At 43.0% G+C, this 14,509-nt stretch overlaps 1 protein-coding gene and 1 pseudogene across 2 annotated transcripts; one reads left to right on the top strand and one right to left on the bottom strand.

Moving 5' to 3' along the window:
• Positions 1-3,763: 3,763 nt before the first annotated feature.
• On the bottom strand, positions 3,764-6,233 carry LOC140222199 (uncharacterized; annotated as a pseudogene).
• Positions 6,234-9,335: 3,102 nt separating this feature from the next.
• LOC117850808 (beta-glucosidase 20) lies at positions 9,336-14,252 on the top strand. Of its 2 annotated transcripts, none has more exons than XM_034732683.2 (13): positions 9,336-9,563; positions 9,674-9,737; positions 11,259-11,317; positions 11,422-11,497; positions 11,595-11,666; positions 11,741-11,828; positions 12,342-12,552; positions 12,659-12,774; positions 12,900-13,120; positions 13,214-13,242; positions 13,333-13,432; positions 13,542-13,629; positions 13,796-14,252. In XM_034732683.2, exons 1-13 carry the CDS (start codon positions 9,426-9,428, stop codon positions 14,022-14,024), a joined length of 1,491 nt encoding a protein of 496 aa, XP_034588574.1. In that variant the 5' UTR covers positions 9,336-9,425; the 3' UTR covers positions 14,025-14,252. The 2 variants fall into 2 exon arrangements, with proteins under 2 accessions (XP_034588574.1, XP_034588573.1); XM_034732682.2 differs by having other exon boundaries at positions 9,338-9,563; positions 12,291-12,552.
• Positions 14,253-14,509: the final 257 nt, after the last annotated feature.

The raw sequence follows: 14,509 nt of genomic DNA, 5'->3' as shown, positions 1-14,509 counted from the left end.
AAAGTACTCACAAATGTTTCTAGTGTTGTTGTTGCAAAGAAGAATGCAAAGTAAACAAGTACTTACAATGGTTGCCTGTACTGGAGTGGTGTAGCCATTTTTGCTACAATGGAAGTTCTTGAAAAGATTTATTGGAGTTGGATCTCCTTTAGCATGCTTCTCCCTCTAATATGATGTGAAAACAGGCACAAACTGTTTGCTTGGAACAAGGAGCATGAGCAGGTTCATCAAATAAAGTACACAACAAAAACATGACTTGTTCAGTTGCTTACCACAATATGAGCCTGTGCAACGTAGCTTCTAGATCCTGTGCACTGAGGAAACCTGACCGCCCCACAATTATCGGTGTTTGTAGTACACCTTTCCTTTACAATAATGAACACTCATGTAATATACATGAATAAGAGGAACATATCAGTACGTGCAAATGTGCTAGTGGCAAGTTGAAGTTCTATCATACCTTGTCTACCCTCTATGCCACCTGCTCTAGCCATGAGAATTGTCTCTCCTCCTGACGATCCAGTCTCTCGTCCAACTGATTTTGTAGCTCGACCATACGAAGATTATTTTTGGCTTGTTTTTCCTGACCATCAACAAGTCTCTGAAGAATTAAGGCAAGCTCAGTCGGTTGACTGGCTGTTGCTGGAGTGACTGGTACTGATTCTATAGCAGATCGCGATGCACCTATCTGCTGGTCATGAGTGACTTGGAAACAAGGTACATACGTATTTTCCTCTTCACTGCCTTCACTGTCTGAACAATCGTTCTCAATTCTGTGCTCATTAGGAGATTGCTCATTCCTAGCCCTTAGGCCACGATGGCTGTCTCCTAGTCTCACTGGCTTGTATACCTTGAATTGTGTTTTGGCATTGCCGTTCTCATTTTGCCAATTTTTGGGTCCGGTTTGCACCTCTATGCTATTCTCATCTTTTTTAGTAAGATGACTTAGGATGACGGAGATCCAGTGAGCATACGGCATTTGTCAGGCCACGATCAACCCATCATAGATAACATCTTAAGTTTCACAAAGAATAAAGTTCACGATGTCGACCTCCCTGCTAGTCATGACATGGAAAAGAATCCACTACTGAAGACTAGTGATGGAGTTTGCATTGCCGACCCGTGGTAACAATGTCTTCTTTAGTGCCCAGTGAACCACATTGGCCTTAGGGGTAAGCATGTTAGGCATGCGATATGCTCGGTGAGAAGGAAATGGCTCCACAAAAAGTTTGGCCATATCCTCATTTGAAGGGAATGATCCACCAAGAAAACTACGGCAACATGGTTCACTATCCCTGTATACAATGTAGTGTAGGGACACGTGACATGTATTGACTCCAGGACTATCAGCAATTTGGTGTCGTCAAATTCTATGTGGAGCTCCTTGAAACATGACCTGAATGTACTCTCTGCTCTCAAGAATGTGCACCGTAGCATAGAAAACTCAGACCCAATCCTCAATATACTGATAATACCCTGAGACCAAATCAGCCAATCCGGGTAGTTGATCGAAGTATCCCTTAATATTTTCTCCTCCTATGGCCATGTTCATATGATTCCAGTTTATAATCTTGTGCTCAAATAGTTTAGGGGACAACTTTTGTAGTTATAGTAGAAAGTTTGCTGAATGACATTCCTAAATTTTGGTTCGACCCATTTGTCATGGGATTTTTCAAACCACACATCCTAAGACACAAATCTGAGCCTTTTAATCATTTGGTAGCTATGCATTCTTAGGTCAATCATCCTTAGCGGCTCTTCTGGTGGAGGGTAAAGAGGTACCTCGTTCTGCTCCCTGGGGTCGGGCGCAGGAAACTCAGCAGGGTAGGGCGGCCGATGCCTCATAGATTGCAGTCACCCAGAAGGCGTCGAGGTTGACCCCCCAATGTGCGGCAGGAAGGCACCGAGGTTGACCCAGCCCGTGTATAGCAAGATTGGGCCGAGGTTGACCCACCCCGTGTATGACGAGAACGGGTAGGGGAAGACTCCTGTGTAATGAACCTGCCCCTTTGCCGCGTCTAAGCACCAGACGTGCCTGCAGAATTCGCTTGCGACTTCCTTTGTTGCTTTGCTAGAGGTGGATCAAGCGCCTTTCCATTCCTCTTGCCACCATCTCGGCCCATCTGCAAGGTCTTTCTCAAATCAGCATCCACAAGGATCTCAAAAAATTTAATGAATCCCCTTTCAATGACGAATTCCTATGAAATCAGGGCGAGCGGTGGTGGATAGAGGTAGCACTAGAGCGCGGCCGCGTCGGCGGGTGGTTGTAGTAGGTGGTGGCAGTGGCGGCTAAACCCTACCAAGGGCGAGCGCCACAGGTGACCTTGTAGTAAATGGGGAATGGGGAACGACGGGTCAGCAGGAGTGACACGATGTTGGATAAAGTCATAAAGGTATAAAGTGCGCCTAGACAAGAAGATGGGTAGGAATTTCCTACCCAACCTTGTTCTAGAATAAGGATATCCCGGTGTTTGAGAATACAATGAATCGGATAAACAACCAGACAAATGGGTGTTCAAAGATTTTGAAAGTGGTCACAGGATGTTTCGGTGTTTGACAATGCACTGAGCCAGATAAACAGCCAGCCAAATGGGCGTTCGAAGATTTTGTAGATGTCAAAGAATGTTCTGGTGTTTGATAATATACCGAACTGAAAAAAAAGCCAGCCAAATGGGAGTTCGAAGATTTTGGAAGGCATCATAGGATGTTCTGGTGTTTTACAATACAATGAGTTGGATCAATAGCCAGCTAAGTGTGCTTTTAAACATATTGAGATGCATCAAAAGGATTTTCCCACAACTACTATGATAAAAGGTCTACATGCACATATTGGTTCATATCTTATACAACAAATGAGTTCAGATCGGATTGACTAAAACATTAATTGATTTCACTTCCTAGTCCTCATCTCTATTAGGTGCAGGATTTTCATCTTCATCATGGTATTGGCAGATAGTTTCATCCTCCTCCTCATCATCAGAATTGAATCCGTCCACATCAGATAGAACATGCTGGCGAATGGAACTAACTTGAGCCTCTGGAAAAATAGTCCACTCCTCCTCTTGTTAGTAATAGACACCGGAGCCTCCGAACCATCACCAATACCATCATTCAAGGTTTCTTCAATTACATCATCTTGATATGCAAGTACTATGCCACTGGGTGCTATGTCCTACTCATTTTCATTAAAGCTCCACAAATGCTTGTGCTCAAATTTTTGCACCACTCTCCATGGGTCTTGTAGCAGGGCATCTAGCAAGTAAAACACCTTCGTTGCTTGTTTAGCAAAAATGTAGGGATCACTTTTGTACCGGTATTGATGCTTGTGAAGTACCCATCCTTTCTAATCCTTGGTTCCCTTGTGGTCCCTCCCAGATCATACCAATCACAATGGAATAATACAATAGTTCGATTTATACCATGCCCTGATAAGTTATACCACAGCTCAATAATTTCTTTTAGACAACCATAAAACTCAAATGGCTCACTGTTATGAAATCCTGGAGCCATAATCCCACTGTTCTGTGTCTTCCGATTTTCCTCTCGGGCCTGTATGTGGTACCGAACACCGCCAACAAGAGATGTTGAATATTTTCTTAGTCGCTTGTCTGGTAAAGCTGATAATGTATATAGGTCCTCGAAGACCTCTCCTTCAGGTATCTTTTCAATTTGTACAATAAAACCATAGTTTTATGTATAGATCCTCGCCAGCTAATATAAGTTTGTTATGAAAAAGCAGAAAATCTACATGCGATTTAAACCATCAGGCAAATTCTTTCTGAATTCTACAGTGAATAACCTGGTCCAACACACCTTCTGCTTCTAACTGATCCCTGTATATCCTGCAAAAACACATCCATCTGAAAATTAGATCGAAATAATTGCAGTATAATCATTGCATGTCGGATTACATACTCGATATATGGCTCAACCTCTTCGCAATTGTTTAGCACATACCAAACCAGCTTGTCGTAATCCGAATCAAGGACCGAAGTCCTTGCTGCTCCAATTGCATCAACATTCCGCTGGAAACAAGATAAATCGCCTTCTTACATTAAATCAGCATTCTCTATGTTCCTACCCTCTTGATTGAATCGTGTGCCAACATCATCATCCGCTAAGTACCTTGAGAAAAATATCAAGGCCTCATTAGCGACATATGCTTCTGCAATGGATCCTTCAGGCCTAGTCATTTTTCTCATGGAACGCTTCAACGTGCATAGCCTTCTTTCGACGGGATACATCCATCCAAATTGTACTGGGCCTCTTAGGATTGCTTCCTCATGCAAATGGACAGCCAAGTGCACCATAACATCAAAGAAGGCAGGAGGGAAAATTTTCTCAAGCTTGCACAAAATTATTGGGATATTTGTTTTCAGTTTCTTCAAAACATCCAACTTTAGAGTTTTGCAACATAGTTGCCAAAAGAAGTTTCCTAATTCCAAAACAGCTGAGTATATCTCTTTATCCATTAAACCTCGAAGGGAAGCAGGCAAAATCCTTTAGAGTAGATATGACAATCATGAGTTTTCAATCTTTGGAGTTTGCATCCATTAGCAGCAATAGATCTTGATAAGTTAGAAACATATCCATCTCAGAACTTCAGCTGACTTATAAAATCACAGAACACCTTCTATTTCTTTTTACCCATTATATATGGAGCTTCTGGCATTTTGCATGACTTCCCTTCTATAGTATTCAGCATGTGTAGATGTGGTCTAATGCCCATGTCTTCCCAATCAACCCTAGCATTGATCATGTCCTTTGTCTTCCCAGCAATTTTAAGCAATGTTCCAATAAGGTTTTCGCATATATTTTTCTCAATGTGCATGACATCAAGATTATGTGGTAGCTTCAGAGTTGTCCAATATGGCAAGTCAAGTCAAACAAACAAACCCTTCAGCTCCAACACTGTCCGAGTTACCGCTTCCTTTTCTGACCTTGAGGAGGCTTTCTTGGTTTAACATCTTTAACCTTCTCCAGTTGCTGCTAAAGCTCCTGAGTAGTAAATTGCTCTGGGCTCTTTTGGTTTTCAGTTTTACCATCAAACTCTACTTTCTTTCTTCTCCATGGATGGTCAGTTGGAAGGAAACAACGATGGCCATTATAACATATCTTGTTCTTCAATCTCCTTGAACAAGGATCCTTGTCACAATGCACATAGGCATAATAACCTTTCGTGACTCGCCTCACAAATGTGCTCAGTGTTGGTAATCATGTATGCACCAACTAACCACAACATGCAGTTTAACGGATTGTTGACTACAAGCAGTGTATGCATTAACACCCTTCCAAAGGTCCAACAGCTCTTCTATGAGAGGTTGCAAGAAGACATCAAAATCCTTTGATGGAGAACTCGACCTAGGGATCAATAATGCCATCATGAAGTTTGATTCTTCCATGCATACCCATAGTGGCATGTTATACGGCACAACAAATACTGGCCAAATACTATATGAGTTAGTCATGTTGCCAAATGGATTGAAACCATCGGTTGCAAGGCCAAGTCTAATGTTCCTTGCATCTTTTGCAAATTTTGGCCAATTTTTGTCAAAGTCTTTCCATGCCTCACCATCAACTGGATTGCTAAGCTCATTGTCCACTGGTTTTCGCTTCAACTCGTGCCATTGCGCATCCTTTGCGGTTTTTGATGAAAGAAATATCCTCTTCAACCTTGAAACTAGCGGAAAATGCCTCAATAGCTTATGAGGAACACGCTTCTTGTTGTTTGCATCTTTCCATCTTGAATCCGCTTCACAACACACTGGGCACACACCATGTTCGGTTAGCGTCTTGCGAAACAATACACAATTATTCTTGCAAACATGGATAGATTCATAGCCGAGTCCCATGGCACGTATGTACTTCATTGCATCATCGTAAGATGTCGGAACACATGCTCCTGGAAAAGCAAGGGACACCACTTTTAGAATCGCATTGAATGCGATATTGCTGATTCGATAGAAAGAATTGACATGAAGTAACTTCACAACAAATGTAAATTATGTATATTTAGGTCCCGGTGCCACCTTACGATTTATATGTTCCTTTATAAATTCTAACATTTTCCCTTCAAGCTCTTTAGCGTGGCACATGTTGGCTATCATTTTAGGAAGTCCGTCTTCAGTGCCTTCATCCTCTTCCATACCCGATATGTGTTCGTTTTCCTGAACCATTTCCTGATCACCATCTTCCTGCAAAACTGCATGATCCACAACCCCCTCATCCGACAGAACTACAATTTCCTCAACCCCATCATCCTATAGAATTGCATTTCCCTGAGCCCCATTATACTACAGATTTGCATTTTCCTGAACCCTATTCTCGAATGTTTCAACATGATGGATCCACCTAGTGTAGGTGCTTGCCATCCCATTCATAAGTAAGTGCAGGTTCACCGTATCTATAGTACATCTAGACTGATTTAGGCATCCACGACATGGGCATAGTATTTATTCATCATCAGAGTATCTACTCTTAACAAATTCCATAGAATCATTGACCCCTTTCTCATGCTCGGGGGTAAATAGTTGACAACCATGTATCCAACCTTTATCCATCAGGGAAATTTTAGCGAATTCAACTCAAAATTGCTGACAGATTGAAAGACCTCAATGCGAAATGAAATTTTGATGAATTCAACTCAAAATTACTGACCAGATTGATGCACCACAGCTGGAAGCACCAGATTTGTGCTGCCAAAGGACTGAGCCACCGTGGGGTGGCGCAGACCTCCGCTGGAGTGCTTCGTCCTGGCCGGCTTCTCTCTGTTCTTCTTTTTTCCCTATTGCGGGAGCGTGGCAGCGGGTAAACTACTTTTTGGCTGCAGCACGGGCTTTTCTGCCGCCACATACCACACTCAACTGAAACTTACCTTACGTGTGGGATCCGGTCACGGTAAAGACTTCCCATTGGATCGGTAACAGGATTGACCCACGGGAGGATAACATTTTTCATTTTATTTTACCATCTTATTTATCAACTTAAACTTACATGTTGGACCCTCATTGGTTTAGGATATTTTTGCGAAGCTTATATCGTCACAAAACCACCATGTAACAGCGAGTGACGATTTCTTTTTTGGCTACAGCGGCAACTTTTATGATGTTCCTAACTTTATCACTAAATTTGCCCGGATGTCAAACTTTGTGACGTTTTCAGCTAGAAATGTCATAGATCTATGATGAGAACAAATGTCTCATAAAATTTTCATCATAGATCAACACATTTCTTGTAGTGTAAATACTCAAATCTTCATCCTGATTAGGAGATGAAGAGATGAACAGGCGCGGAGCCACAAACGCGGATAGAGAACGACTCTTGGGCTGTTTAGGAGAGCATCAGTGACAAGGAAAACAAAAGGTTTATGCTAGGGACTGATGAGCCAGATGGATTCTGGAGGCCCTTAGAAAATGGAGACCCTATACGACCGCGCAGCCCGCCCGCCCCTAGGGATGGGCTTGTCGAGAAGCAATTGCCACCAATAGAGTGGTGGAGGCGGCTCAATTTTAAGGACACTAAATTGGTGCTAGTGCAATGGGAAAGAGCCGAAAGCGATAAATCCCCAAGTACTATCCACCTACAATGAGGGAGGAGGCTATCGGTCCGGCTCTCTTATTTGTGTTGGGTCTTATTGTGAGGCGCTCATTATCTTATACCAAACTGCCAACTCTATACTTTATCGCATTTTATAATGTCAATTTTGGCTTGTTTTGAAAATTTATAATTTTTCATGGGGATTTTGATTGGGTTCCGGACGCAATGATTAGGATGGTTTTCATAAAATTAATTACCTTGCCATGAAACTAATTGCTAAATGTGGAAACATAATTAAAGAGGAGAGAGATAAATGGTTTGCGAATAAGTAAAAGATCAGCATATCTTTGGGGACCGCAGATATGAATCAAATCGACTGAATCCATCATTACCATAGTGTGTGTAGTGGGGGTGGGGGGGGGGGGGGGGGGGGGGGGGAACCAACACTCAAACGTGCCATGATGTCCGTCGTTGCTGCGTGCTCCCCAGATTTTATTACGGGCCTACACAATGAAATCGTGCACCATGTTCTGGATTGTAGTTCATAAAGGAAGTATCTTACTAGCATCGTAGCTATGAAAACTAACTTTAGCTATGAAAACTAACTTGTGAGTTCAGGTTTGGATTGCCCTCTACAGGACCTTGATGCTGACATGGCAAACATTTGCAAATATATATGCCTTGAAATTGGTGGCGGGTTGACACAATTAGTTGTGGGTAGTGTGCACGATGGACAGTTGCTTGGGTGGTGATGGTGATGGAGGATCAAGGAATTAGGTGGACTCGGAGAACGGCAGGTCCAGTAATGCAATGAGGATGTTCGGAGGGAGGGACCGAGGGAGGGAGGAGGTATCCAAATCAGATGGTTATGCTTAAGGTCTGTTTGAATCCACCCAAATTGTGGAGCATCTACCTTTTAGAAACAAGCTTGTGATCCAAACAGCCTAGATTGTGGTCCAACTCTTTCACAATCCACTAACCCCATATTATGGAATCTCACATGTTACCTCACCTCAGCTTTCATGAACTTGGGAGACAACCACCCAAAAATCCGGGTGGATACAGACAACCCACATTCTTTTAACAATTCCACAATTTACATGTTAACTTCTATAATTTGATTGAGGTGGATCCAAACATACCCTTAGTCAACTGAAATGGGTCAATGGCTACTGCTCAATTTTCCATTAAAATAAAGACCTTTTGTATATAGGAACAGATACTTGACCAAGGATAATGTTGCACAAAATATAACCAGAATAGAAGCCTCAAATGCATTTTTTTTGCAATCACAATAAACATATGCAACATCTGTTTTGTTTTCTTATTACCACTTTGCTAAATCAATTTGGTGCATTGCCACCATTGCTTTTGGGGTATTACACATGTATTGGGGTCGGTTAAGTAGCATAGTGGTATTGCAAAAAGGAACATAAATTTGTTAGCGTGGAAGCTCTATTTTCGGTGATTTAATTTGGTGATGCCGCAATAATAATATTATTATTATTGATAAATCGTACACCACATTTTAATGCATGTCCTTTTCAAGAGCACGTAGATATCATTAAAAAATAATAGATTGCAAAGTCAAGCTTCGGATGTGGTGGCCATGGAAACTTTTTCCTAGCGATTTAGTAAGAGGCTATATTATGGAGGACTATAGTTTTTTTTTTATCTTATAACAAATGTTGAAATAGTGTAATAATGAAATAAGGGCATAAGGCTGCATAGGTTGAAACTTTTTCTATTTTTTTAAAAAGAAGTCTTTGCAAATGCGAGAGGTCTAGTGTGAAATATTCCTGGCCACGTACAACTAGCAGGAGGTTTGTCATCCCTCATCCGAGCAGCAGCATCCTACACCACATGCATTCGTGCGGGAGAACAGAGCAATGGGGAGGCGCTTGCTGATTTTCTTGCCACGGCTGCTGCTGCTGCTGCTTTCATCACACGCTGCGACGGCGTTCCGGTTCACAGTGGATGACTTCCCTGATGGATTTACCTTTGGATCCGGGACCGCAGCTTTTCAGGTACCCTAAAAGAGCATGCTCCAAATTTCTCTCTCTTAATTCGGATCAAACAGGGTAAAAGAAGTTTCAAGTGAGTGAGACCTCATCTTCCTTTCATATGTTGGGGGCAGTACGAGGGTGCAATAGCTGAGGATGGGAAGAGCCCAAGCATTTGGAACACCTGGGCTCACTCAGGTAAACAATTGCTTTTCAATATCTCATCCGGGAAAAATAATAGAGGAGTTTTATGCACTAGTACGATTGTTGATTTGTTCCGATTGCATATTGGTAGTTGTTAACGCTGCATTAACGAACTACAAAATTCACATGCTCTTTTTTTAGATTAAGGGAAAGCATCCGGTCTTGACATTCATATGTGAATGTCTACGACCATAAAGTAACACATCCAGTCACATGGCCAGAAGCTACACGAGTACTTAGACTCCAAACCTCCAACTGAGGAACATAAAAGATAAGAAAAGAAAGAAAATAAGAAACAAAGCTTGAAAGACTAAGCTTCAAACTTCTTCTACGTCCTTCCTTCAACCTTGCTTTGATCCTTATGCAGCAACAAACATCTCATATCAGCTATCTTCTTAGAAACTTTTGATGTAAGGATTGTCGATGGTCATATGCTGCCTGGTAATCCTTGTCATCTAGAAACTACACTGAGTTGATCTCTACCACACAAACAGATCGGGCACCGCCATTACTCCAAGCTGACCATAGTGTCGCCGTCAAGGACTCCAAGATGACGCCTCAAGAGGAGAGCAACATCTCAATGTCGCCGCCGCCCGAACCAGTTGGTTCTTTGGTTTTCACCTGGATCTGTCCCTGTATGTTGAGGTTCTCATGGTAACACCTTCAAGAAGGAAAACAATGCCCTTGGCACCGTCATAACTAGCAAATGGTCGAGAACCGAGCTAGGCTTTTGCTCGAGAACCTGCACAACCACGAAAAGCATTGCACGACGATCGTGGCCGCTCATAAGATTGCCCATAGGGCGCCCAGCAGGCCCTGACGGGAGGGCGGTAATCGGAGGTTAGCTTCCCACGACAGCGGCCACTGGAGGTGAAGAAAGTGCCATCCACCCGGAGCTCAGCCCAGGAGAGGTCGGCTCCATGCATGCCACCCCCTACTGTGGGCCGCCACCACCTCCTTGCCACCATCACGGCCGCGGGCCATCGCCGCCTTCATCGCCACCGTGGACCCCGTTAGCACCCTCCCATGGGGAACCGCCAGGAGAGGCCCCAATGACCAGGGCGCCGCCGGATCCGGGCACGTTGGCGTCGGATCGGGGCTTGCCGGATCCAGGGGCGTCGACCGTTGCCGGCAACCGAGAGGGTGGGGGAGGATGTGGAGGTGGAAGATGGGGTTTCGTGGGAGAGGAGATGCGCCTGCCACCGCCCTCATCGTGGCTGGACGGGCTTACACCTGCGAGCTCCGGCGGCGGCGAGGCGGAGGGGGCGCCGCTAGCAGTGGGGGATGGGTCACCGCCCGAGTCCCCCTAGGGCGACGTGGGGCTGAGCGGGTTCACCTAGCTAGTCTTGGACCATTTGATTGATTTATCAAAATTCACATGCTCTTGATGATGTTACTGGTACTATCTTTCTACACTTCAAAGTTACAAGAATTGTAAACATATTCCTTCTGAACTTATGATTGATCTCAGTTTTCTATTCCATTTGTCCTGACTGATATTGTATAATGAAATAGCGAGGAATCCAAATGAGCGCAGTGGCGATATTGCTTGTGATGGCTATCACAAGTATAAGGTGTGGTCACTCTTTTAGAGAAAAGATTAATTGCTACTTTAGTCGGTTATAAGTTGGTATGTGTGAATTGTTCCCTGACATCTCCTCTTGTTGTTTTCATTTAGGAAGATGTAAAGCTAATTAAAGACATAGGCCTGAAGGCTTACAGGTTCAGCATATCTTGGTCAAGACTTATTCCTAGTGTGCAACTAACCTCATCCTTTCAATTTTTCATGTTACCCATTTAAAAAGGTCCAGATTTTCCATTTTCACTAATTTTAATTTTCGGTTCATGCAGATGGGAGAGGAGCGATTAACCCAAAAGGGCTGCAGTTCTACAACGATTTGATAAATGAATTAGTTAAAGAGGGTGAGTAACACTGCATTTGTTCAGAGCTTATGGTCAATGCCTCACTGAATCATCGTCTTCCAATTCTTGTGCAGGTATTCAGGTACATGCTGTCATTTACCACCTAGACCTCCCACAAATCCTCGAAGACGAGTATGGCGGATGGCTGAGCCCCAGAATTGTGTAAGTTTCTGCTTTAGGCCTCGTTTGGATACCAGGAGTTAAACTTTAGCCCTGTCCCATCGGATGTTCGGATGCTAATTAGGAGGATTAAATATGAGCTAATCACAAAACTAATAGCAGAACCTTTAGACTAAATCGCGAGACGAATCTATTAAGCCTAATTAATCCATCATTAGCGAATGGTTACTGTAACATCACATTGTCAAATCATGAACTAATTAGGCTTAATAGATTCGTCTCGCGATTTAGCCTAGGGGTTGTCCAATTAGTTTTGTAATCAGCCTATGTTTAACACTCTAATTAGAGTCCAAACATCCGATGTGACAGGAGCTCCCAAACACCCCCTTACTCTAAGTGGATCAGATAAAAAAAGTCATGTTGAATAGTGAAAACCGTTTCAAATGCGTGCTTTATCTGGTATGACATTGCAGCTTCACCTTTAATGTCTATATGTTGATGCAGAGATGACTTCACAGCATACTCTGATGTGTGTTTTCGCGAGTTTGGCGATAGGGTTGCGCACTGGACAACTATCCTGGAACCAAACATCATTGCTCAAGGTTCCTATGACATGGGAGCTGTGCCCCCTGGACGTTGTTCGAATCCATTTGGCGTTGGTCGTAATTGTACGGTTGGCAACTCTTCTGTGGAACCTTACTTATTTCTACACCACAGTCTGCTGGCTCACTCGTCTGCTGTCAGGCTTTACCGGGAGAAGTACCAGGTAGGTTTGTTGCGTTCATCATACCCTTCAAACCTTCTGTCTATGTAGGATTTTCTTGATGACACGCATGGAAAAATGAATTTTATCACGGCATTTTGGGTTTCAGGCTGTTCAGAAGGGCGTAGTGGGCATAAACCTGTATTCCTTGTGGATTTACACATTGACAGATTCAGCTGAAGATATCCAGGCAACGGAAAGAGCCAACGACTACTTGTTTGGTAGGTAAGTAATGTTCCCTTATGCAATTTTTCATGTTGTTCAGACAAATCTCTTACCACAAAAACTTGTTATTACAGGATGTAAACAGCTCCGTTAACTATTGGCTCTCATTTCTCTTTCAACTGCAGCATCTTGCACCCTTTCTTGTTTGGAGACTACCCGGAGAGCATGAAGAAGGCTGCTGGCACCCGCCTTCCATCGTTCACCAGTTATGAATCCGAGCTTGTTACTGGAGCATTTGACTTCATCGGACTGAATCACTACAGCTCCATATACGCGAGCAACAATCCTGATGCGTCAAAGATGCCCGTGCGAGACCAAGCAGCTGACGTTGGAGCTTTGTTCAGAGGTTGAAATGCCTGTAAATTTCTATATGTGCGTGCTTCAAAATGTTTATGAAGTTTGCTCATTTGCATGGGTATGCTTGTGAATTTTTTTGCAGCAACCAGGGACGGGGAAACTTCCACGCTGGTACAGTGACGGTTGATACTAACTGTTGTAGAATACTTTTATCAATTTTCCATGAATATAGACGCTGAGATTGATTGATTTTAAGAGCAGATTCCTTCAGGCAGAGTGGTTGATCCTCAAGGACTAGAGCATGCACTCAGATATATCCGTGAAAAGTACGGAAACATCTCAATTTACATCCAGGAAAACGGTATCCATCTAGCTTCTGCGATAACATCTGGAATTGCAAGTTCAGAAGCAAACAATGCCATGTACACATTTAGCGATATCACTGATTAACCACACATTGCATCATTCAGGCCGTGGACAACTTAGCGACGACCTGATGGATGTAGAACGGGTTGACTTCCTGAAGAAGTATATTGCAAGCACGCTGAAAGCCATCAGGTAACTGTCTAATTCTCTCTCTCCCCTTTTTTGCACTGATAGGATGCCCCAACTTCTAGAGAAGTCTAAGGCTTGCATCAGGTACACGCATAGTTTTTCTTGACAGATGCATGGTTCTTTGGATGTGTTTAGCACATAAAATTCATCAAGACATGGTTTATTCCAGGGATGGAGCCAATGTCAAAGGATACTCTGTGTGGGCACTGATGGATCTGTACGAGATTTTCGGGGGTTACAAGGCGTATTTTGGCCTCATCCGCGTCGATTTCTGGGACAAGAGGCGGCAGAGGCAGCCAAGGCTTTCTGCGTACTGGTACTCAGACTTCTTGAAGAAGAATGCTTCAATTCAGGTGGAGAGTGGTGCAGCAACTACAACTTATCATGCACAAATTTAAGCGCTCCATCCGAAGAATGCCATTTATACGTGAGAGCTACACTCTAAAAAGAAATAATCGAAAGGGTACAATTTTACTGAAAAATTCAGCTTGGTGTTTGGTACGTGGAGCATGTTGTAAGGTTTGTAAATTCTGTAACAGTCTCCTTTTGAAGGAGCCTTCACACGAATGTCATGACGATGACACGAGGGGTGTTTGGATAGCAGGTGCTAAACTTTAGCAGTGTCACATCGGATATTCGGATGCTAATTAGTAGGACTAAACATGAGCTAATTATAAAACTAATTGCACAGATGGAGTCTAATTCGCGAGATGAATCTATTAAGCCTAATTAATTCATCATTAGCAAATGGTTACTGTAGCACCACATTATCAAATCATGGACTAATTAGGCTTAATAGATTCATCTCGCGAATTAGACTCCATATGTGCAATTAGTTTTGTAATTAGCCTATATTTAATACTTCTAATTAGTAGCAAACATC

The sequence above is a fragment of the Setaria viridis genome, chromosome 3 (assembly GCF_005286985.2).
Source record: "Setaria viridis chromosome 3, Setaria_viridis_v4.0, whole genome shotgun sequence".
In the NCBI taxonomy this organism is placed as follows: Eukaryota; Viridiplantae; Streptophyta; class Magnoliopsida; order Poales; family Poaceae; genus Setaria; species Setaria viridis.
This window is presented reverse-complemented; position numbering and strand designations above follow the sequence as displayed.